This window comes from Sturnus vulgaris, chromosome 8 (assembly GCF_052056855.1).
Source record: "Sturnus vulgaris isolate bStuVul1 chromosome 8, bStuVul1.hap1, whole genome shotgun sequence".
NCBI classification, from domain to species: Eukaryota; Metazoa; Chordata; class Aves; order Passeriformes; family Sturnidae; genus Sturnus; species Sturnus vulgaris.
In genome coordinates, this window is record NC_142250.1 from 3664214 (window position 1) to 3684259 (window position 20046).

Genomic DNA, 20046 nt, shown 5'->3' on the forward strand with positions numbered 1-20046 from the left:
CAGAGGGGTGCAATCTCCCTGAGCATCAGGACCTGGATCCACCCAGGGCCAGGAGGAACGCGTGGGCCGGGCTACCACGGGGCCGGGCAAAGTGCGACGTGGGTGTGGCAGGAGACAGCCGTGGACAGGTAGGTCCCTGCCAGCCCCGGTGGGCACGGGGGGTGCTGTGGGCACGGGAACAGGGCGTGGGCCAGCACCAGCCACACGGCTCGTGCCACCAGGTCTCTGCCACCTCTCTCTTCACCCCAGGGCCATGGGGCTCTGCAGTGTGACCGTCCTGCTGGGCACTGCCCTCCTCCTGCTGGCACCCAGCAGCACCCAGGTGAGCCCTGCCCCAACCTGCCCTCCTGCTGCCCCCTCTGATCAGGGGACCCGTGTGTGACCTGTGCCCCTCCTCGGAACCCCCTTGTCTCCCCACAGGCTCTGAGCAGCTCCTGGTGGAAGGACCTGGCCCCGGAGCAGGATTTGGCTGAGGAAATGTAAGAGGCGCTTGCAGAAACCCATAAAGCAACACCCTAAAATGGAAAGTGTTTAGGGGGGAATAAAACCTCCTTGTTGCTTTGTGCCCCTGAAAATTAAGGGGTTCCCAGCTCCATCTCCCTTCCTCCTCGAATTATGTAAAGTCTCTGAGCATCCCACTGGTTTCTCTATTCATTTTGTGGAATAAATAGTTTAAGTTATCCCCTGTGCACCCTGAGATCCTAGCTGGTGCTTCCTGGGGTGTGGGGAATCTCACCAGGGTCCCTGCACTCCACTGAGGTGGGATTCCTCTGGGAATTTGGCAACCTTTCCTTGCTGATTTATTCCCCTCTTCCAGCATCCTGGGCGTAGGAGCCATCGAGCCACCAGAGGAGGGTGAACCAGGCATAAAGGTCTTCTCCAGCAGTGCCTGGGCTCAGAGGAGCCCACCCCAAGTCCAGGCAAGACCAGAAGAGGATCGTGACCGCCTCTACCACCCCCAAGATGATGCCAGGGAGGCTAATGCCCGTGTGCCATTCTGGATGCTCTCCCTGGAGGTGCAGAATGGCCCAGAGGAGGATCGTGACCACCTCTACCACCCCCAGGATGATGCCAGGGAGGCTGACATCTACAAGCCACCCCGGATGTTCTCCCTGGAGGTGCAGAATGGCCCGGAGGAGGATCGTGACCACATCTACCACAGCTGAGTGGAGATGTGCCCGGGCTGTGAAATGAGGGGTGGGAGTCACCCCTGGGGAAATTTGCCCCTTCCTACCCAGCCTTGAGCCTCACCAATAAACCCACTGCTCTCTCTATGTCCTGGTGGGCTCCTCATTATTGCCAGAAACCCGCTGCTAATTGCAGGGCCTCCAAACCTGCAGCAACTCCCTCAGGATTACCCCAGGGCGCCAGGCAGGGCGAGGACAATGCCCTGGGACAGTGGACTCAGCCCAGGTGAGGCTGAGGCCAGGCAAACTCAGCACATCGGTGCTGCGCCCCAGAAGGTGACACAGACTGTCCCCTTCCTGGGGAACACATGGACCTACGCTCTATGAGGCTGCTCTTGCCCAGCCCAGCGTGATGCAGCATGGGGGGGCCCAGTGAACCCCAGCACTTCCCAGCTAAGGCAGGACCTCGCAGCAAGGATGCCCCATCTCCCAGCAGCACCTAGAAAACCCTTTAATAGCGAAGGCAGAGGTGGTCCCCACTGCTGGCTGTCACCCCAAGCAAGTATTGCTCGCCGGTGGGTCCCAGTCCCCTCTGTGGGGTAAGGCAGGGGGTGGATGGGCTGCAGGAGGCCGGGGGCACCTGCACCACCCCAGGGACCTGCAGCTCCTGGGCTCAGCTGTCGGTGAAGTTGGCCTTGCGCTTCTCCACGAATGCTGTCATCCCTTCCTTGCGGTCGCTCTGGAACAAGCAGAGAGGTGAGGTTTGGGGGGGCTGCAGCAGCCCTGTTATCCCTCATGCCATGGGGCTGATCCCCCTACTCACAGTGGCGAAGGTGGCATAAAAGAGGCGCTTCTCTGTCCTGTTCCCCTCTGTCAGTGTTGTTTCAAAGGCTGAAAGCAAGGGAGAAATTGGGTAGACCCCTCTGCCTCGCCTCACAGCCCCCCCAAGGGGTTCCCAGTTGGTCCCCAGCCCCTACCAGCATTGACTGACTCCTTTGCCATGGCAGTCACCAGCTTGGAGTTGCTGGCGATCTTCTCAGCGCAGGCGATGGCTGCATCCAGGAGCTTCTCCACAGGGTAGACCTTGCTGACCAGACCTAGAACAGGCAGTGGGAAGTGGAGGCATGGCTCTTCGCCAGACCCCTGCAGTGCCAGGGCTGTCCCACGCCCCTACCTGCTTCCTTTGCCTCCTTTGCTGAAATCCGATCCCCAGTGAGCACCATCTCCATTGCCAGCGACTTCCCCACTGCCCTGGTCAGCCTCTGCGTCCCGCCAGCACCTGGGGCATTTAGGGAAGGGACAGGTTCAGAGGGGGATACCTGGGCTGGGATGGAAGCCCCCGGCAGGTGCCTGCTGCTCACCTGGGATGGTTCCCAGCAGGATTTCGGGTTGCCCGAACTGCGCCTTCTCACCGGCGTAGATGATGTCACACATCATGGCCAGCTCGCACCCACCTCCCAGCTGGGACAGGGGAGGCAGAGATGGGTCAGGGGGAGCCGGGGTGGGGGCAGGGGGTGCAGGGAGATGGGGGGGACACTCACGGCGTAGCCATTGACAGCAGCAATGATGGGTTTGCGGACAACAGAGAGCTTGTCCCACCCGGAGAGGAAGCCGCCACTGTAGCACTCCTGGAAGGTTTTATTCTGCATTTCCTTGATGTCTGCGCCAGCTGCAAAGGGAAGTGCAGTGGGACGCCAATCCCCTCCAAAACTTTGGGGCAAGCAGAGTCCCCCGTCCTACCTGCAAAAGCTTTCTGGCTGCCGGTGAGGACGATGGCTCCCACCTCCGGGTCGCTCTCCATGGCCTCCAGTGCCCGCCGCAACTCTGCCATGAGCCCCTCGCATAGCGCATTGAGCGCCTGTGGCCGGTTCAGCTGGATCAGCCCCACGTTCTTCTGAGCCCCCGTCTTCTGTACCAGCAGGTACTGGAACGCAGCCCCTGCCCACCGCACCAGCACTGGCTCGTTAGCCCACCGGCTGCCGGGCACCGGGCGGACCCCCGGTCACCCTCGGCAACGCCTGCCACCATCACTCCGTGCTATTTAAAGGCGACCTTGATGCCAGCGGTCACCGGGCAGCCGGCGGGACGTCACCGGGAGCTTGGCTCGGAGGAGCTCCCAGTGCCACCCTAGCTAGCGAGGATGCAGCCCGGTGACCACCCTGTGCTGGGACAGTGTGCGTGCTCCAGGTACCCAGTGCTGGGATCCCGTGCATGGTCCAGCGGCCCCGGTGCCCGGTCCCAGCGCCGGTGGCCTGATATGCAGTGCCACTGCCCATACATGACGCAAGGCCCCGGTGCCCCGTGAAGGGCTCTGGAGCGCAGCTCCGGAACCACGTGCAACTCGCTGGGCACAGGTCCGGTGCTGCGACCGTACCTTGTGCTGGGTCCCGGTGCCCTGTGCTGTGGCCCTGGCGCACAGGGACTCCGTGCCCGGCGCTGGGACCGTACATGGACTAGGGACGTGGTGCCCGGTGCCGTGTCCTGGTGCGCAGCCCAGGGACCACGTACAGGTCGCTGGGCACATGCCCGCGGGGCTACGACCGTGCCCGGTGCAGGGACCCGGTGCCCGGCTCTAAGCCCACCCACCCGCGATGCCCCCCCGGTGCTCACCGGCGCTGCAGCCCCGTGCGCCGCTGGGAGCGCGGAGCGGCGGCGAGAGGCGCGTTCGGGGGAGCGCGGCGGTGGCGGTGACGGTGACGGCGGAGCGCAGGAGCGATCGCAGCGGGGCGGCCATGGCGGAGCACGGAGCGAGCCCCGCCCCTCCCGCCGCCGCCCATTGGTGCAGCCGGCTCCGCCCCGCGAGGCGCTGTTCCCATTGGCCGAGGCGGGGCCGAGGGGCGGGGCCAGGACCCCCGGCCCGTAGGAGGGGGCGCGGGGCCGGAACCCGCCCCGAGCGGGGGTCCCGCCGTGCTGCCCCGCGGGGCGCGGGCGGGGCCGGGGCGGCGGAGCGTGGGGGGTTTAGAGGCGCCGCGGGGAACGGGAAGGGAAGGGGAAAGGGTAAGGACGGGGGATTTCCCCGCTGCCCCCCGCGCGGGGAGTAGGGGGGAGTGCAGGGGGCGCGGCGGTAGCGCAGCAGTGGGAGCGCGGCCAGGGAGAAGTGGAGAGGAGCGGAAGGAGCCGACGGCATCCCCGGGCCCGGTGAGCCCCGCGGGCGGGGAGGGAAGGGCGGGGGTGTGAGCGTGTCCCGCGGCCGGGTATGTGCGAAGCCAGGGAAACGCGTGGGTGCGAGCTTGTGCGGGAGCATCATCCGCACGGTTCTGCGGGAAAATCATCCGCACGGCTGTGCGGAGCATCATCCACAGGGTTCTGCGGAGCGCGCGTGTGCGAGTGTGTGCGGGAGCATCATCCCCAGGGGTGGGGGCAGCGCGTTTATGCAACGCGCGGGTAGCTGCGTGTGCTGCCGCACACGCGTGCGCGACCCCGGCACACGCGCAAGCGGGACACGTCGGTGCGCGGTCCCCCGCCCGCGGCCGGGCGCGGCTGAGCGGCGGGGCTCTCCCTCCCTCCCTCTCTGCGGCAGGTGCGGGATGCGGCGGAGCGCGGCGGCGTGCTGGGCGCTGGTGCTGCTGGCAGCCACCTTCTGCGACACGGTGGCCGGCAAAGGTGGGCGCGGCGGCGCCCGGGGGGCGGCCCGCGGCGCGGCGCGGGGGGCGGCCCGCAGCCGGCCGAGGGCGGCCGTGCCCCGGTACGGCTCCGCCGGGGCGGCCCTGCGCGTGGCGGGGGCGGCGGCGGCGGGAGCGGCGGCCGGCGTGGCGGCGGGGGCGGCCCTGCGCCGGTCCCGGCTCTCCGGAGAGCTGCAAGCGGGAGACGGCGTCGAGTACCGCGACGGCAACTGGACGGCGGCCGCCAGCGCCTGGACCTCCGCGGCGCCGGCCGGAACACCGCCGGGCCGGGCGCTGCCCTGGCTCTGCCCGCTGGCCGCCCTTCTCCGCCGGTGATGGATTTCGGGGGACCTGACTGTGCTCGGTGCACCCACGACGCCACGAGGACCGGCCGCCCCCTCCGGGGCTGAGCCCCATGCCCCGGGCGAGCAGCGGCTCCTGGGGCTATGGCCACCCACCGCCGGCGGGGCAGGACCCCCGCGGAAAACCCTCCAGCACCACCACCCCTCCACACCGAGCCAAACCCCCCCGGCTCGGGCACCTTTCTGCACCGCGCCCCTGTCTGTGGCCTCGCCGTGTCCGGAGGCCGAGGAGGAGAAAATAAAACTGGGCGAAAGCAGGTGTGGCTGGATGCGGGGCGAGGGGCGGGACCCTGGGATGGCCAGCGCCCGGCTCTTGCCCACGTAGGTTTTATTTCGGGATGGAGGCTCCAATGCAGGCCATAAACACAGCGAGGAAACAGTTCCCTGGCGGTTTCCAGGTGCCCGCCGGAGGCAGGAGCCCTGCCTCAAGCTCTCCAGGGCGGGCACTGCTCTCCATGGAACCATCACAACAGCGACACCACAGGGCATTCTGTCCCTCCGGCATCTTACCCAAAAGCCAGGAGAGCCCTGGCAGAGCGGCCTCAATCGCACACCATAGCTCCCTGCTGAGGTGTTCCCAGCCCCATGGGGCACCAGGGTGACCCCAGTCCACATGGCTGCAGGCAGCGCCTGCCCAGTGACAGCTCTCAGTCCAGTGTCACCCTGCCCAGGCGTCCTGCTCGGAAGTCCCGCAGGAACTCATAGGCAGCAGCTGGGTAGTTGAGCATCATCATGTTGACGTTCCCTGGAGATGGCAGTGGATACAGGAGTGTCAGCACAGCCTGAGACCCCCAAAAATCCCAGCCCCTGCACCCCGGATCACCCACCTGTGCCTGTCAGCACCTTCACCTTCTGCGTGCGGCCCTGAGCGAGGGCCATGTGCTTGAGCAGGGGCTCGATGTGGTCACAGGGCTGGCCCAGCCCATAGCGCTGCACGTACCTGCCGGAGGACATGGCTCACACCCTGCTGGCACTGCCTCCCCACAGAATTCCCTGGGCAGGGCATCTCCATAACCCTCTTGGGACTCTTCCCCGCCAGCTCACCCAAACTGCTGCTGCTTGTTCAGGGTGTACAGGAGGTAGTCGGCCATGACGTCCTCCCCCACCAAGTGGTCATGGATGGCTCCTGGAAAAGAGGATCAAGCCCCAGGTTCCCTAAGCCCTGCTGAGCCCTGGCCAACCCTCCTCCACCCCCTCACACCCAGGGGTTGTGAGCAGCAGTGTCGCCCCAGCCTTGGGCACCAAGCCCTGAGCCACATTTGGGGACCACCCCCGGCCACAGCCTCCACCTCACCACACAGCGCCAGCTTCATTCCCGTCTCCACATCCCCCAGCTTGGGGGGCAGCACGCCAGGGGTGTCCACCAGGTACATCAGGGGCTTCTCACACACCTGGTACGGGGGAGGCAGGACTGGTAATTAGCACAACATGGCTAACGAGTGAGGCCCTGCTGCAAAGGGGACCTGAGCAACCCTCCAAGATCAGATCAGTGAGCGTGGAGGTCTCCTGGACACAGGGACAGTACCTGGATCCTGGACAGCACTGCCTTGGTGATTCCTGGCTCGCCCCCCACAGCAGTGGCTTTGCCTGGGGGGACACACATGGTCACAGATACATGTGACACTGTGCCCACCCCCTCCCCGAACCCTGGCACCGTGCAGAAATACCCTTCTTGAGGTACAGCCTTCGCAGGGAGTTGATGAGCGAGGACTTGCCCACGTTGGGCACGCCAATCACCAGGATGTTGTGCTCGGAGCTCTGGAAGCCAGAGAGACATGAGTGAGGAGCAGCTGGTTACCAACCACCCACTCCTGCAGTAACAGGCAGCTATCACAGGAAATATCCCAGGGTTTGCCAGCACTTCTGGCACATATGGGAGCAGCCTTGTCCCTTGGCTGGAAAGGGGGGGCGACCCTCCCTCTGCTGTGCACTGGGGCAGCCTCACCTCATGCACTGGGGGCAGTTTTGGGGCACCACAATAAAAAAGAGATGTAAAGCTGTCAGAGAGTGTGCAAAGGAGGGACACAAGGATGGGGAAGGGTCTGCAGGGCCATACGTGGACTGGATGAGGTCACCTGGGTTGTTCAGCTGGAGCACAGCACACCGAGGTCAGATCTCCCCGGGGGCTGCAGCTCCTCCCCAAGGCAGCTCCAACCTTTGCACTCTGTTCCAGGGACAGGACCCATGGAGTGGCTGGAGCTTGGCCAGGACAAGGTCAAGCTGGAGATCAGGGCAAGGTTCTTCCCTCAGAGGGTGCTGGGCACTGCCCAGGCTCCCCAGGGAATGGGCACGGCCACGAGGCTGCCAGAGCTCCAAGGTTTGGACAGCGCTGCCAGGGATGCACAGGGTGGGATTGTTGGGGTGTCTGTGTGGGGCCAGGAGCTGGACTGGATGGTTTTTGTGGGTCCCTTCCAACCTAACATATTTTGTGACCCCTTGTGCATGTCTCACCTCGGCCCTGTGGTAGCGTGGGCCGTCGGCCACCAGCCTGGCAACCATGGGGACAACCTGCAGAGGAACAGGGCTGTCACTCTGTGCCCTGGCTGGCAGCAGCCACTTGTTTGGTGACTCTGTGCCAGCAGGATGTGTGCAACGGGGCCTGAGCAAAGGACTTGGGGCAGCTGGAAAGGGAGCAGCCAGCTGGAGCACCGAGGGCCCTCCATGGGGCTGGGAGCTCACCAGGGAGCAGGGCTGGGCTGCTGCCCCACTACCTTCTTGACATTGACATCACGCTGGCAGTCAGTGAAGACTACGTGCGAGCATCCCTGCTGCTTCAGCTGCTCCAAGACCGCCTGGAGGAGCCGGGAAGAGGCACTGCTGTCACCTGCCTGTGACACCAAGGCTGCCCTCCGCCCGGCCCTGCCCCGGCGCTCACCGGCTGCCGGCGAGGATCAGCCAGATCCATCTTGTTCAGCACCAGGACGTGAGGGCGGATGCCCAGAGCCTCCAGGAGCGCGGGGTTACGGCCCGACAGCGGAATGTGTCTGCGCTAAGGACAGTGACTGGAAACGCATAGCGGGAGGGGGGCGGAGAGGAGGTGGACAAGGGCAAGGGTAGTCTGGAGGGACAAGGGAGAGGGTTCTCCGGCAGCTGTGGAGGATATTCGAGCGTCGTGCACCTCCACGAGGCAGTCGGCGCGGCGCAGAGCCAGTCGCATCTGCCGCAGGCCTGCAGCACACACAGCACAGCGCGGGGTGAGCGCGCAGCGGGCGCTCGAGGTGGGGTGGAACTCGATCCGCCGCGCTGCCGCGCCTCACCTTTCGCCATGTGCCGCGGGAACCACGAAGCCACATCGCGGCCGCCGAACTCGAAGCGTTCCCGGAACCCTCCCGGTACCGTCCCCGCCGCCCGCAGCGCTGCCCACACCCGCATGGCTCCGGCGCGGCCGACGCGTCACTTCCGGCGCCACCGGAAGCCGCCTCAGTAGCAGCAATGGCGGAGCCGGTGCCACCGGGGGGCTCGGCCGCACCTCCCGGCGGCACGGGGGGTGCCGGGGCCCGCGGGGGGCACGCCGTGCCCCCCGCGGGCCCCGGCACGCCCCGTGCCGCCGTTTCTGAGCCTCAACCTCCACGCCCATCCGCCCCGGAGCCCCCCCCGCGGCCAGGCCCGACGCAGGACCCGCTGGACGACCCCCGCTACACCATCTCCAGCACCAACTGGTATTAAATCAACACCGCAGCTCCCGCTCGATGCAGTCCCCCCCGCCGCATCCACCCCGCCACAGAGAGGAAGAAGCTGCCGGCGCGGAGGTTTCTCAATAAAGGAGACTGAAGGGCAAAGCACCGGGGTTTATTTTGCTGCCTCAGGACTGAGGCGCGGGGACGGGCGCCTGGAAGAGCTGGTTGAGCCGCTCGGCCTCTCGCCACCCCGACAGCAGCGCCCCGTGGGTGGTGGAGTAGAAGGTGCGGTGCGTGGCCTCGCCGGCGAAGAGGAGCTGCAGGGGCTGCGGAGAGGCGCGGGGTGAGCACAGAGGCCGCGGGGCTGTGCTGGAACAGTCTCATCCCCGCGCTCCGGCACCCCGCGGGGCATGACCGCATTAAAAACGCAAAAGTATGGACTTTTCCTTCCCTAGGCACCCAGCCCGCGCCGTGAGGAGGCTGGGAAGCGGTTGGGAGGAGCCGTCTGTCCACGACTTTTATGGAAATGCCCCCACCTCCGTCGAGCTCAGCAGCATTGATGATCCCCGCAAAGGGTCAGCAGTGCCATCTCCCTGTGCTCCTGGAGTGGCCTGTCCCCACCCCTGCCTGTCTGTCCCTGCTGCATCCCCTAGGGCTGAATCCTCACCTGGGGGTCCCGGGGGTCCTCGGGCAGGGGCTGTGCGAGCACATCGATGTCGTCCCCCGAGCTGCCGACGGCCACGTAGCTGTAGGAGCCGAGGGTATAGGGAGCGCTGTGCCAGCGGGACCGGAGCACACTCCTGGGCGCGGGCAGGTTCGGATTCCCTGCGGATGGGGGTTAGGGGTAGGATCGGGAAATGCCTCGGGGCAGTGGGCGGGCGGGCAGGGCGAGGCAGGCACCTGTCATGGTGCGCAGGACGCGGGTCATGGCGCTGAGCACCTCGGCGTCGTTCAGCGTCTCCATGTGCTCCGACTCCTTCCCCGCGATGAAGCCGCACAGGACGTGCCCGTGCCTAGGGCGGGAGTGTGGAGCTGAAAGCTGCTGCCCCTCCCCGTGCCCACCAGCGGCCCAGAGAATGCCCAAAATCCCCAGCCACCTACTGCTCTGGCGGCTGGAGCACCACGAATCCGATGAGCTTCTTGAACCAACTAGCCTCCAGGTCAGCGCTGGGCTCCTCCAGGGGCGACTCGTCCTCCCATACGACTTCCAGGAGCTGCTGCTCGGGCTCCCAGAAAGGCTCCTCGAACTCCAGGAAGATCTTGTTGTTGGTGCCAAATCCCAGGTTGCGAATGGCCTGTACTTTCCGCTCGGGAAGGGGGGGCTGGAAGAATTTCTGGTGGTGCTCCTTGAGGAAACCTGCAGCCACAAGTTTGGGGCAGCTCTCAGCTAGGCTCCTAAATGGAGTCTGAGATGCTCCGACCTCCCCAAACCCCTTTCCAACTTCTTCCCAGTGGGAGAGGGGAGGCTGGGAAGCGGTTTAGACAATCCCTCCACTTGCCTATCTCCACCCGAGCCAGCAGGCCGGAGGGGACGGACAGGGCAAGGGAAGGTGTCTGTGTCCTCACCCAGTGGGACAGTGATAATGACGTGGTCAGCAAGGAAGACATCTCCATCCTCGCACTCCACCCGGACAGGGAAAACCCTGGCATCGTCCCCTTCCTCACGGAAGGACCCTTTCCACTGGATGGTCCTCACGGCCTTGTTGAGCAGGACGGTGCCCTCGGGCAGATCCGAGAGCAGGCGCTCGGCCAAGCTGCTGTAGCCACTGTGGGAGGAGTCACCGCTGGGGACGGGGCCGCCCCTGGGACGCTCCTCCGTGTCCCGCTCCGGAGCCCCGCGCTTACCCTGGGAAAGTGCAGTCCAGGCCGGGCAGCGACACGTACTCCCCGAAGGGCTCCAGGGCCACCAGGTCCATGCTGTGGGTCCCGCTGATGCAGCACTCCAGCTTGAGGCAGGCGGCGAGCACGGCCAGCTGGAGCCGCCGGGCATCCTCCTGGCCCCCCGCCATCGTGGGGACCGTCCGGGCGATCTCTGCCCGCACGTACTGGCCCACGCTGGGCCACGGTGGCTCCTTGGACCCCTGGAAAGCGCGGGTGGAGGCCAGGAGGGCGTAGAAGAGGTCGCGGGCTTCGCGCACTGCCTTGGGATTCAGCACCTTCCCCGAGCTGCCGTAGGTGACGGACGGCATCGGGGGGTGGCCCCCCGCTTCCACCTGCTGGTTTTCCTCCCGGGCGGCCTCCGGGCCCAGCAGGCCGTAGCGGGAGGCCAGGCAGAACACGGGATTGCCCGGCGAGGGGCCGTGGATCCAGTGTGCGCCCATCTCCGCCAGCCCCGACGCTGCCGGGAGGGAGGGAAGGAGGGAGGGCGGGTCACACCCCGAGCCGTGCCCGTGCAGAAGCCCTCGGGGCGCAGCGGGACTCCCGCGGCCCCGAAAGGGCCGAAGCCGGCGGGCCCCGCTGCCCCGGTGCCACCCGGGACCGGCTTCCGTTCCATCCCCGCGTGCCCACGGGACCGGCCACCCCCGCCACGTGTCCGGCCCACCCAGGAGCGGCCCCACGGGCTGGGGCTCAGGTGCAGCTCCCGCATCCCGGTACAGCCACCCCGTGCCCCTGTCCCAGCCCGGCCCGCCCCCCGGTGCCGCCCACCCCCAGCTCTTTCCCGGAGCCTCCCCCGGCCTCCCCGCCCGTACCGAAGGGGCGGGTGCAGACGCGGCCGCCGGCGCGGGCCGCCGCCTCCAGCAGGCGGAGGGAGCCATGTCCGCGGAGCCGCTGGGCCGCCCCCAGCCCCGCCAGCCCCGCGCCCACCGCCACCACCCGCCGCCCGCCGCCCTCCATGGCCGCCCGCGCCGGCCGGTACCGCCTCCGCCGCCGCCGGCACCGCCCGCCGCCAACGGCACCGCCCCTGGAGCGGCCCGGGCCGCGGCAGGAGGGAAGGAGGAAGGAGGGGATGGAGGGAAGCGCGGGGAGATGCATGGAGGGAGGCATGGAGGGGTGCCCGTGGGTCCCGGTGCAATGATGAACCAGCTGCCTGCACCCATGGAGGGCAGGAGAAGGCCGGGGTAGGAGAGGGAGCAGCCCTGGGACCACCTCCCCTCCCTCCACCTCTCCCCATTCTGCTCCCGCTCGTCCACCTCATACCGTGGCCGGCCAGCCTGGCAAGGTGGAGCAGCAGCGGATGCCCATCGTCCCGCGGTCCCGCCTCACACATCCCAGCGGAGCTGCCCCAAGGGCCAGTCCCAGCGCTCCCGCCCACCCGTGATTCCCAAACCTTCGTGGATACAGTAAGGCTCTCCACTCTCAAGGCTGTCTGGCGGGGGGTTTTTTGCTAGCAAGTGTTCCTGCTGGCTACCATGGGACGAGATAGGGTGCTGGGATGTACTAAGATACTCCCAGCTGGGACCCTCTGTACCACCCAGTTCTACCAGCTGTTTGGGGGTTACTGTGTCCCTGCTGGCCCTGGCAGCTCCCCAGAAAACATTCACGTGCAAGGAAGAGCTGGGGGTGTCAAAGCATCCCCTTTGAGTATTTATTTTGGAGAGATTTTCCCCACTTCCAGGTTTGCAGCAAGCAGCACGGTGGGATGGGCTGGGGACATCAGCCTGGCAGCATCTTCTTGGGGAGACGGTGGCCCTGCAACCCAGCCCAGGGATGAGGGATGATCATTCCCAGTGTCCTGGTGCTGAGCCAAGCAGTCATTCCTGAGGATCTCTGGCCCCTGAGCCCAAACAATGCAGGCAGGTGCCTGACTTGGCCCAGGTGGAGACCTTCCATCTGGAGATTTGTCTTGGGGAAAAAGGATTATCTAAATCCAACCTGAACCCCCGGGGCTGCAACCTGAACCCTTCGTTGCATCACCTGTTGCTGCTGCCAAGAAGGGTTTGGCCTCATCCATCCCCTCCATTCTGTTGTGTGCCACGGCTGGGGGGCTGCTCTCAGCCTGTCCCCCCACAGCCAGACTCAACAGGCGCAGCTCTCTCCCACCTCCTCTAATCCACAACTCACTGGGCAGCGACTGTGGGGTCATGGTAGGGTCCCCATGTCCCCCCTGGCTCAGCACCATCATATTGGGATCCTTCCAGCAGGACTGGTGGCTCCTGCTTGCTCCGGTGCCTCGGCTGACCCCGGTGCTGCCCTCCCAGCACCGTGCCGCCGGTGCTTGAGGAGCTCCCAAGCAAGGAGGAGAGACCCCAACAACCAAGATATGCGTGGAAAGCACCACCACCACGAGCGCGTCAGGCCAGCAGGAAGAAAGGGACAGCAAGGAGTGTCCCACCCCTCTCCTCGGGCTATCTCAGCCGAGGGACAGGGGCCAGGCCACCGGCACTTCCCCCGGGAGCCGCTGCTCTACCGGGACCCCTCCATCAGCCTCAGGATGCTGCTGTAGAGGCGCCCAGGGGCGTCCAGGCCCCAGACAAAGTCCCAGTGGTTCCAGTCGGGGATGTGGGTGTAGGAGACGAGGTGGGTGATGCGAGGCAGCAGCAGGAGGATGTCCCTCCAGTCAGCTGCCCAGTCCTGCCCTCCCGACCACACCGCGGTGGGCACCGGCATCTCCTCCACGTGGTACAAGGGCGGTGTGTCCTGGAGGGACACAGAGGGGTCTCGGTTGGTCAATCCCTGCCAGCCATTCTGTCCCTGCACCCCGGATAGACCCCCAGCATCTCTAGCTGGCAGCACTGCCACTGCAGCTCCTACCTGATGGTACCTGGCTTGGTTCTCACTGCCATAGTCAAAGGCTTTGAATTGTCCAGATTTTATCACCTGGGAAGAGAGGATGGATCAGCTGTGGGAGGCCAGTGAGTCAGCCAGTGCTGTTGCGTGGGTCTCGCATCTCCTGGCCTCGAAGCACCTGTCATGAGAGGGTGCTCAGAAGAGGTTCGTGTAAATCCCTGCCCTCCATCTGCCTGTCTCCAACCATGCCAGCTGGCTGGGGACAGGCAGGACAAGGAAAGGTGTTGGTGTCCTCGCCCATGTGACATTGCAGGAGATGGCATCCCTGCAAAGCCAGGCTTTCCACCTTTTTTAACAGAGTGGCTTTTTGACCTCATGGCCTGTCCCTAGCCATGGGTTGACTCCTTGGCTGCCCCGGTGCCACGCTCTTCCCTCTGAAATCTTGCTCACCACCAGCTTGTGTGTGCAGGATGCTGCTTTTCAGCTTCCTTTACCTATAATTTGGCTCTGTAAGGAGAGTTCTCCAGCCTGACCGTGTTTCCAGCAGGGCCAGTGCTGAAGCTGCATCTCCAGGGTGTCCAGGACCCCTTTAGACAGGGGGAGATGTTGTTGGGTTCCCCTTTTCCTCCTCTTCCAGTTCCCCCAGCCTCTCCTTGGGCTTACACCCACCAGCACTGCGGTGTCCCCACGTTCTGCTTTGGCAACTTCTGGGGGATCGCAGCATCCATCTGTGGATGGATGCACAGCACAGGACACACACTGCAGTGTTCCCTGGTCTCCAGAGGCACAAAAGCAGCTCATCCTGCATCCTCTTCTAATTTCTTGCCTTTACTTTCTCAGGAGCTGGGAGAAATGTCCAAGATCCCTGAACTTTCATGTCTGCCCTGGGCACAGCAGACTCTCAGTGAAGGGACCATCCCAGGGGTGAAGCCTCCGTGTGTCAGGGATCCTACCTGGGCCCAGTGGATGATATTTTTGACAGAGGTGCCATCTGGGTAGTGGGATGTGTACACATCCAGCCGTGTCTGCAAGGAAACAGATCCCAGCTATTGTTGCGTTCCAGCGGATGGGAGTGGAGTGGCAGCTGCCAGGTGTTTCCCAGAGCAGCCACTGCTGAGTCACGCTGCCTGAAGAGCTGGACCAGGTTCAGGAATATAATTTTCATTAAAAACCAATTGCTGTGAGGCAGCTTTGGGAGGAGAGTGATGGGGTTGAAGGATGAGGTCTGTGAGGTACCTTACCTGGGCTCAGGGGCTGTGCTCAAGGCCTCAGTGACTGCCTGAGGTTACCCAGAGGCTGCTCAGCAGGTGGGTCAGAGCAGGGGCTGCACCCCAGAGTGGTCACAGTGACAGGCAGCCCTAATTCAGGGGTGTTGTCACGGGCCACCTGGCCACTGACATTTACCCAGCAGAGCCTGGGGGCTTTTCCTGTCCCAGGAGGAAAAGATCTGGCAGAGGGACACATGTGGCCCATGCAGGGTCTGCTTGCTGCGAGCACTGGGGGTGGGTGGCAGAACAGTGGCCCTGGGACCCTCGTCCCCCCTGGAATGGCACACCCACCATGTTGAGATTCTTCTCGTTGTAGCCACTCAGCAGGAAGAGGAGGTTGGCACAGGACTTGTGCAGCAGCATGTGCCTGCACAGCTCTGGGAGGAACCGCCACAGCTTCCTCACCCGCAGGGACGCGTCCGTTCTGCCGAGCAGCATCTGCGAAGGGAGCAAAGGGCAGCGTGCATTTCCTGCTTTTCCCTCCCTGCAGCCCAGCCCCACAGCCAGGCAGTAAAGGGAATATGCAGGAGTCAAGCCTACTGCCCTCCTGCCCCACAGAGATGTGTACAGCTCATTGCTGACTGAACACACGCCAGGAAAATCAGTATTCACAACTCTCCTCTCTTCCCCCACCGTCCCCAAGCACTGGATCTGTTTCTCATGGCATTGACACGGTAAAGCTGCTCTTTTCCAGGTGTTTAACCTAGGGCCCCTACAAGTGCCCTCCATATAAAGACCACGCTTATCCTACAGATGGAAAGAAGACGTGCTCAACAAGACCATCCAGGACTGTATGTGCACCTGAATTGTGTCTGTGCTAATAAATCAGCAGGAATTAACTGTTTTCTGCTGCATCAGAGAGCCCCAGGGACTGTGTCTGGGCATGATCCCTCCTCTAGAACCAGTCAGTTTTGGGGCAGAAGGGCATGGAGTAATCCCTTACCGGAATCATCTTGAGCTTGTTGTCCAGGAGGAGATGCATCTTTATGAATGGACTTCTGGAGTGCTTGGGTGCCACTACCGGAGCCAGGGCAAAAAACATTTTGACTTTCTGAGCCAGTTCGGGCATGGATGAAAATGCAATAAACGCTGAGAAAACAGAAAAACAAGACAGAAAGACAAAACAGACTTGTTCCATCTTTCCTCAAGTGCTTAATCCGAGGGTTCACTTGGACCCAGGTCTGTTTAATTGATTATCTCCACTTGGAAATCTGAGATCTCTTGCCACCTTCCTGCTAAATGTTGGTGCAAGAGCTGCCCAAGGGGAGGCAACACCTTTATTCCCTTGGCTGATTGGGCACTTCAGTGGTTGTTAAGCCCACACAGAGAGGACCCCTCTGCTTTCTGCTGGCAAACACCAAATTGAAATTTTTCCAGCCGAGGTGGTGGGTGGAACGCACCAATTGAGCAGCCCTGGGAGTAGCCAACGTAGTGGAGCTGCTTCTGCCCTGTTTTCTGCAGCACAAAGTCGATGATGGCTGGGAGGTCGTACATTGCCATCTCATGGAAGCTGCAACACAGGAGGGGGATGTTGGTTATGAGGCAGCAACAGGAGGGCAAACTTACCTTAAGCTGCCTTGCATTGCCCAGCTCTACTTTTCTCTTTCCAGGAGAAGATTCCTGGCATGGATCCCTCCTGCCATGGCATCATCCTCCCCTGAAAGGGCTTAGTCCTCCCACGGCCGTTGTGAGCAATAAATAGACTGTGCAGAGCCTGGCCAGCATCCCAGTGCCATACCCAGCCTCTCTGCAGACCCAGAGCTGGCTCCCACCAGGATTACAGCACCTGCTCTCCTCCTTGGGATGCTCTTTCCCAGAGGGGAATGGAGCACCAGTTCCTGCCCGTGTGCCTGTTGGTGGGACGTGGTGAAAGGCAGACCTGTGGTGTGAGGATTTTCTGAAAGCCTGTTTATGAGCTTGGGAATTCTGCTCTGAAGATTCGCTCTGGAGAGGCAGTAGCAGCTTAAAAAGGGGCAACAAGGTCTAGGAGCAGGGGAGGTGGCAATGCCACTTGTGGGCATCTCAGTGGACACCCCGAAGGCAGGGCTGATGTCTCTGTGCCCTGTGCTCTCAGCAGCTGCAGGGAGGTGCTGGCACCGTATCAGCAGGCAGGTCTGCTCAGGTCCCTCCATCCTCCCCGGGGGAGGCTGTGCCAGGGAATAGGTGCTCTGACTTGCCTGCTGGGAGGCACCCACCTCTGCCTAGGGCTTGGTGGGAGGCAGAGAACATCGCCAGGCTTTTGTAACGCGCTCCAGCCCACCTGAAATCCCAGAATTCCACCTGGTCAGCTGAAAGGTGCTGGTGTCTCCGGGACCAGCTCGTCCCCCGGCTGTTTCCCAGCCACACGTCATAGCCAGAGTCTGCTAGTATGAAGCCAAGGCTGTTGTTAGCCAGATTTTCCACCCAGTGACTGCCTTCTCCAAGTATCCCGTGCTGGAGAAACACGACTGGCCTGGGCCCTGGGTGCAAAAGAAGCAGCACATTTCATTGAACCACATTCTCTCTATTCACTCACCCCTAATTAAGGCCAGTAAAACCTCTTCTTTGCATTGCCAGAGGAAGTGCAAAAGGCAAAAAGTGCATTTTGATGATGTGTTCTGGTGGTACAGCTTTGAGTGCAAATTGGAGAAATCCCATGGATTCAGTATTTTTGCTTTAACAGTGGCTATTCCCCTGGCCTGTCCAGGTTCATCCATTCCCCTGCTTACATTCAGGGCTGTTTTTTTTGGTGACTCTGAGTGAAATAGAGCTGTACCTCTGTTCTTAGGCTTTTCTCTTCCATGAGGAATTCTGTTCAGGTGGATGTAGTAGCCATCACGAGTCAGGACATCATACTCCTCACTGGGGTACCCTCTGTGGCAGATGATTTGGCTCTGGGGGAAGAAAAAACCCAGGTGGGAAACTTTCCATAGTGAAGGTGCTCATCTGACTTGAAGAGCAGATCCCTTGGTAAAACCAAAGTTCTGGGACATGGCTTTGCCCAGGCTGCCTCTGGATGAACTGAGGATTTTTTGTGACAGAGGATGTTCTGTCTGAACCCCACCCCAAGGGAAGGGGAGATGCTCAGCTGTGGGAGGGAGGGGAGCTGGTGGCTGCAGGGCTTGAAACAGTTCCAAGAAACCGAAAGGATTTACTGATGGCTGACCCCACTTTCCTGATGGCTGGCACCGATTTCCTGATGGCTGGCACTGATTTCCTGATGCCTGACACTGACAGCAGCACGTGTCACATCGGGCTCCCAGCTGATGTGCTGGGCAGATAAGGTGGTGTGGCAGATGGAACCTGCCGAGCTGGGCTGACTGGAAGGGCAGAGCAATAAACCCCATAGGAATCATTACAGGGCTCCCAAGGCCCTGCCTGAGCTTTACTGATGCTGAAAACTCCACAGATTGGGAAGTTTCTGCCTGATAAAATCCAGCTGTGGTCCTGCCCACACGTTGATGTAGCTCCCTTTGTCATGAGGTTGGCAGAAAGATTAAATGCAGCAAATTTACCACCCTGGGTCCCACTAAACCCAGCTTCAGAGCCTGGCAGGGCTACCTGGACATGGCCCTGAGCCATTTGCTGCAGCTGAAGACAGGAGCCACGCACAAATTTCTACCCTCTGGGGAGATATCTGACCAAATCCAGTCTGGGGTTATCCCCATCTCAAACTGCCCTGCTGATAATTGCACTTAATTCAGCTGGGAGGAGGAGTTCGTTAATGATAGTGTGGAGGCAGCATCACATCAACAACACCAGCCCTTTCTCTCCATGTGCTCTCCAACCCTCTCTCCTCCAGCTGAACGTGCCCAAGCTTTCAGAGGGGAAATTCAAAGTTCTCCTGGCTTACAACGTTCATGAGACTCTCAGGATTTAGAGCCATTTTCTGCTTGGTGGTATCTTCGGAGTTCGTGGGGGCTTGTACGAAAAACAGGATTGCAATAAACAGCCACATCTTGTGCCTGTGGAAATAATAACAGTAACAACAACAAAAATAATGATACTGATGGTAATAATAGGAATAAGAACAACAACGACAATAACAACAGTAGCATTGATGCTGTTGTTACTATTGTTGATTATTATTGTTACTAGAATTGATATGAATGTTTGTTTCTACTTGGTTATGATGGGTTAAGTTCCTCACATATCTGAAGATCTCATATCATTTTCTGGGCTGGGAAAGTGGAGGGAATTCCCAATCTCAGTTTTCTTTGCAGTCCACATGAGAATTTTTTATACTCCTCTCTACAGACAGGATCTGGTACTAGGCAGGAGCCTTTTCTGTATTTTTAATGGCAAGAAGAAGAGAACCATCTGTGCAAACAAGAACTAAACCAATACCATTGGGCCAGTTGTCCCACAGAGGAAACTAATCTAAAGGGGGTGTTTATGCTATGGAAGGAACATGTTTAGTGTGGCTGGGCTATGACTATGTCTATACTTTTTGTGTTTCTCTATTGCTTAGCTTTTGTACCCAAAACCCACTGTAAACAGAAGGATCCTACGAACTGGAACTGGTAGAGCCTCATAGAAAAGCTATTGGTTAAATAAGTGTAGCCTGAAAAAAACAGAAATCTTTTCTTAGATGCTCCTGAGCTGAGGCCTATTTTTCATGCACACAGTTCTAATATTTTGCCAGGCTCTCAAAAGTTAGAGCTTAACTCCAGCCCAGCAGCACGAATTGTGAATTACTCTCTGCCTCCCTCCTTTACTCCCAGTGGATCTCCCACACCACGAGACTTTGCTACCCTCTGAGATATTCCCAGCCAACCTACCTGTGGTATCACCAAGATGCGAGTTAATATCAAAAATTAAAAAGAGCGAATGATTCTTTTTCCCACCTCAGGGCAGCTCCAAAAGGACACAGATCTGAATGACACGGAGGAAAACACGTTCCCAGGCAGAGCCCACCGCTGTGTCTGAGCAGGCTGGTGGTGGCAGTGCGGGTGGCTCTGTCACCACCAGAGTTAAAAGGACCACGCTGTGTCAGAGCCCAGCCACGCTGGCACCCTGCTGTCCCTCGTCACGTGTGCCCTCCAATTAACAGATGTGTGCTGATCACTCCTGTGGCACCTCCCTCCATGTGGCTGTGACTTTCATGCTTGCAAAGGATTGCGTTTCCAGATTGGTGTGCTGGGGAATTCCAGCTATGGAGTTGCACCTTAAGCTCATGATAGCTACATTAAAAAAAAAAAAACAAAAACCAAAAAACCAAACAACAAACCAAGAGCTTTTCTTTATGAGGGATAATTTCCTAACTCCCAGGGTAATTTCCTATCTCCCAGGGTCATTTAGAAGAGTTCCTGGTGCAACAAAAAAGCTTGGGCTCTACCATCTTTACAAAGCCTCAGCAGCATGCTGAGCTTCCCAGGGACACCCCAAGGACATCCCGAGGACAGGTCATGCCTCACTGCCTG

At 61.2% G+C, this 20046-nt stretch overlaps 6 protein-coding genes across 9 annotated transcripts; 2 read left to right on the plus strand and 4 right to left on the minus strand.

Annotated features, from left to right (window-relative positions):
- The first annotated feature begins 6 nt into the window (after positions 1 to 6).
- Positions 7 to 1274, plus strand: PRAP1 (proline rich acidic protein 1). The gene is made up of 4 exons (XM_088168592.1): positions 7 to 128; positions 250 to 322; positions 421 to 479; positions 818 to 1274. The coding sequence occupies exons 2-4, from the start codon at positions 254 to 256 to the stop codon at positions 1164 to 1166; spliced, it is 477 nt and encodes a 158-aa protein (XP_088024718.1). The 5' UTR covers positions 7 to 128; positions 250 to 253; the 3' UTR covers positions 1167 to 1274.
- A 340-nt stretch (positions 1275 to 1614) lies between these two features.
- On the minus strand, positions 1615 to 3881 carry ECHS1 (enoyl-CoA hydratase, short chain 1). Its single transcript, XM_014882299.2, has 8 exons — positions 3738 to 3881; positions 2868 to 3065; positions 2669 to 2796; positions 2489 to 2588; positions 2302 to 2406; positions 2105 to 2224; positions 1951 to 2018; positions 1615 to 1866 (listed from the first exon to the last, which is right to left on the minus strand). Exons 1-8 carry the CDS (start codon positions 3859 to 3861, stop codon positions 1801 to 1803), a joined length of 909 nt encoding a protein of 302 aa, XP_014737785.2. The 5' UTR covers positions 3862 to 3881; the 3' UTR covers positions 1615 to 1800.
- Positions 3882 to 4070: 189 nt separating this feature from the next.
- On the plus strand, positions 4071 to 15768 carry SPRN (shadow of prion protein). 4 transcript variants are annotated; one of them, XR_015805009.1, is made up of 2 exons: positions 4071 to 4265; positions 14217 to 15768. XR_015805009.1 is itself a non-coding variant. In XM_014882229.2 (2 exons), the coding sequence occupies exon 2, from the start codon at positions 4655 to 4657 to the stop codon at positions 5063 to 5065; it is 411 nt and encodes a 136-aa protein (XP_014737715.1). In that variant the 5' UTR covers positions 4071 to 4265; positions 4648 to 4654; the 3' UTR covers positions 5066 to 5348. The 4 variants fall into 4 exon arrangements, 1 of the variants encoding a protein (XP_014737715.1); XM_014882229.2 differs by lacking the exon at positions 14217 to 15768 and adding an exon at positions 4648 to 5348; XR_015805008.1 differs by lacking the exon at positions 4071 to 4265 and adding an exon at positions 11505 to 11989.
- Positions 5351 to 8498, minus strand: MTG1 (mitochondrial ribosome associated GTPase 1). The gene is made up of 11 exons (XM_088168589.1): positions 8349 to 8498; positions 8193 to 8259; positions 7967 to 8069; positions 7803 to 7883; positions 7543 to 7599; positions 6759 to 6849; positions 6617 to 6678; positions 6386 to 6482; positions 6136 to 6217; positions 5919 to 6031; positions 5351 to 5836 (listed from the first exon to the last, which is right to left on the minus strand). The coding sequence occupies exons 1-11, from the start codon at positions 8461 to 8463 to the stop codon at positions 5739 to 5741; spliced, it is 966 nt and encodes a 321-aa protein (XP_088024715.1). The 5' UTR covers positions 8464 to 8498; the 3' UTR covers positions 5351 to 5738.
- PAOX (polyamine oxidase) lies at positions 8864 to 11558 on the minus strand. The gene is made up of 7 exons (XM_014882300.2): positions 11399 to 11558; positions 10554 to 11046; positions 10275 to 10474; positions 9810 to 10065; positions 9609 to 9721; positions 9376 to 9533; positions 8864 to 9034 (listed from the first exon to the last, which is right to left on the minus strand). The coding sequence occupies exons 1-7, from the start codon at positions 11541 to 11543 to the stop codon at positions 8894 to 8896; spliced, it is 1506 nt and encodes a 501-aa protein (XP_014737786.2). The 5' UTR covers positions 11544 to 11558; the 3' UTR covers positions 8864 to 8893.
- Positions 13053 to 18581, minus strand: LOC106856741 (lipase member M-like). The gene is made up of 9 exons (XM_088168593.1): positions 18477 to 18581; positions 17400 to 17517; positions 16905 to 17103; positions 16045 to 16154; positions 15588 to 15733; positions 14936 to 15082; positions 14330 to 14401; positions 13401 to 13466; positions 13053 to 13286 (listed from the first exon to the last, which is right to left on the minus strand). Exons 1-9 carry the CDS (start codon positions 18579 to 18581, stop codon positions 13053 to 13055), a joined length of 1197 nt encoding a protein of 398 aa, XP_088024719.1.
- Between the last annotated feature and the right edge of the window lie 1465 nt (positions 18582 to 20046).

Bases quoted from the DNA above. Each gene is read 5' to 3' on its own strand.
- MTG1 (XM_088168589.1), bottom strand. From the start codon at position 8,463: ATGCGGGTGTGGGCAGCGCTGCGGGCGGCGGGGACGGTACCGGGAGGG. The intron at 6,032-6,135 runs GTGAGCTGGCGG...GTCCTCCGGCAG, and splicing joins AACAAGCAGCAGCAGTTTGG to GTACGTGCAGCGCTATGGGC. The intron at 5,837-5,918 runs GTGGGTGATCCG...TGCCATCTCCAG, and splicing joins GAAGGTGCTGACAGGCACAG to GGAACGTCAACATGATGATG.
- PRAP1 (XM_088168592.1), top strand. From the start codon at position 254: ATGGGGCTCTGCAGTGTGACCGTCCTGCTGGGCACTGCCCTCCTCCTG. The intron at 323-420 runs GTGAGCCCTGCC...GTCTCCCCACAG, and splicing joins TGGCACCCAGCAGCACCCAG to GCTCTGAGCAGCTCCTGGTG. The intron at 480-817 runs GTAAGAGGCGCT...CCCCTCTTCCAG, and splicing joins CAGGATTTGGCTGAGGAAAT to CATCCTGGGCGTAGGAGCCA.
- ECHS1 (XM_014882299.2), bottom strand. From the start codon at position 3,861: ATGGCCGCCCCGCTGCGATCGCTCCTGCGCTCCGCCGTCACCGTCACC. The intron at 2,019-2,104 runs GTAGGGGCTGGG...CCTTGCTTTCAG, and splicing joins AAAGGAGTCAGTCAATGCTG to CCTTTGAAACAACACTGACA. The intron at 1,867-1,950 runs GTGAGTAGGGGG...TGCTTGTTCCAG, and splicing joins TTTATGCCACCTTCGCCACT to AGCGACCGCAAGGAAGGGAT.
- PAOX (XM_014882300.2), bottom strand. From the start codon at position 11,543: ATGGAGGGCGGCGGGCGGCGGGTGGTGGCGGTGGGCGCGGGGCTGGCG. The intron at 9,722-9,809 runs GTAGGTGGCTGG...CTCCCGCCCTAG, and splicing joins GTGCTCCAGCCGCCAGAGCA to GCACGGGCACGTCCTGTGCG. The intron at 9,534-9,608 runs GTGCCTGCCTCG...CCCCATCCGCAG, and splicing joins CGTCCTGCGCACCATGACAG to GGAATCCGAACCTGCCCGCG.
- LOC106856741 (XM_088168593.1), bottom strand. From the start codon at position 18,581: ATGTGGCTGTTTATTGCAATCCTGTTTTTCGTACAAGCCCCCACGAAC. The intron at 17,518-18,476 runs GTAAGCCAGGAG...TTCTTCCCCCAG, and splicing joins CTGAGAGTCTCATGAACGTT to AGCCAAATCATCTGCCACAG. The intron at 17,104-17,399 runs GTACAGCTCTAT...TTTTGCACCCAG, and splicing joins AGAAAAGCCTAAGAACAGAG to GGCCCAGGCCAGTCGTGTTT.
- SPRN (XM_014882229.2), top strand. From the start codon at position 4,655: ATGCGGCGGAGCGCGGCGGCGTGCTGGGCGCTGGTGCTGCTGGCAGCC.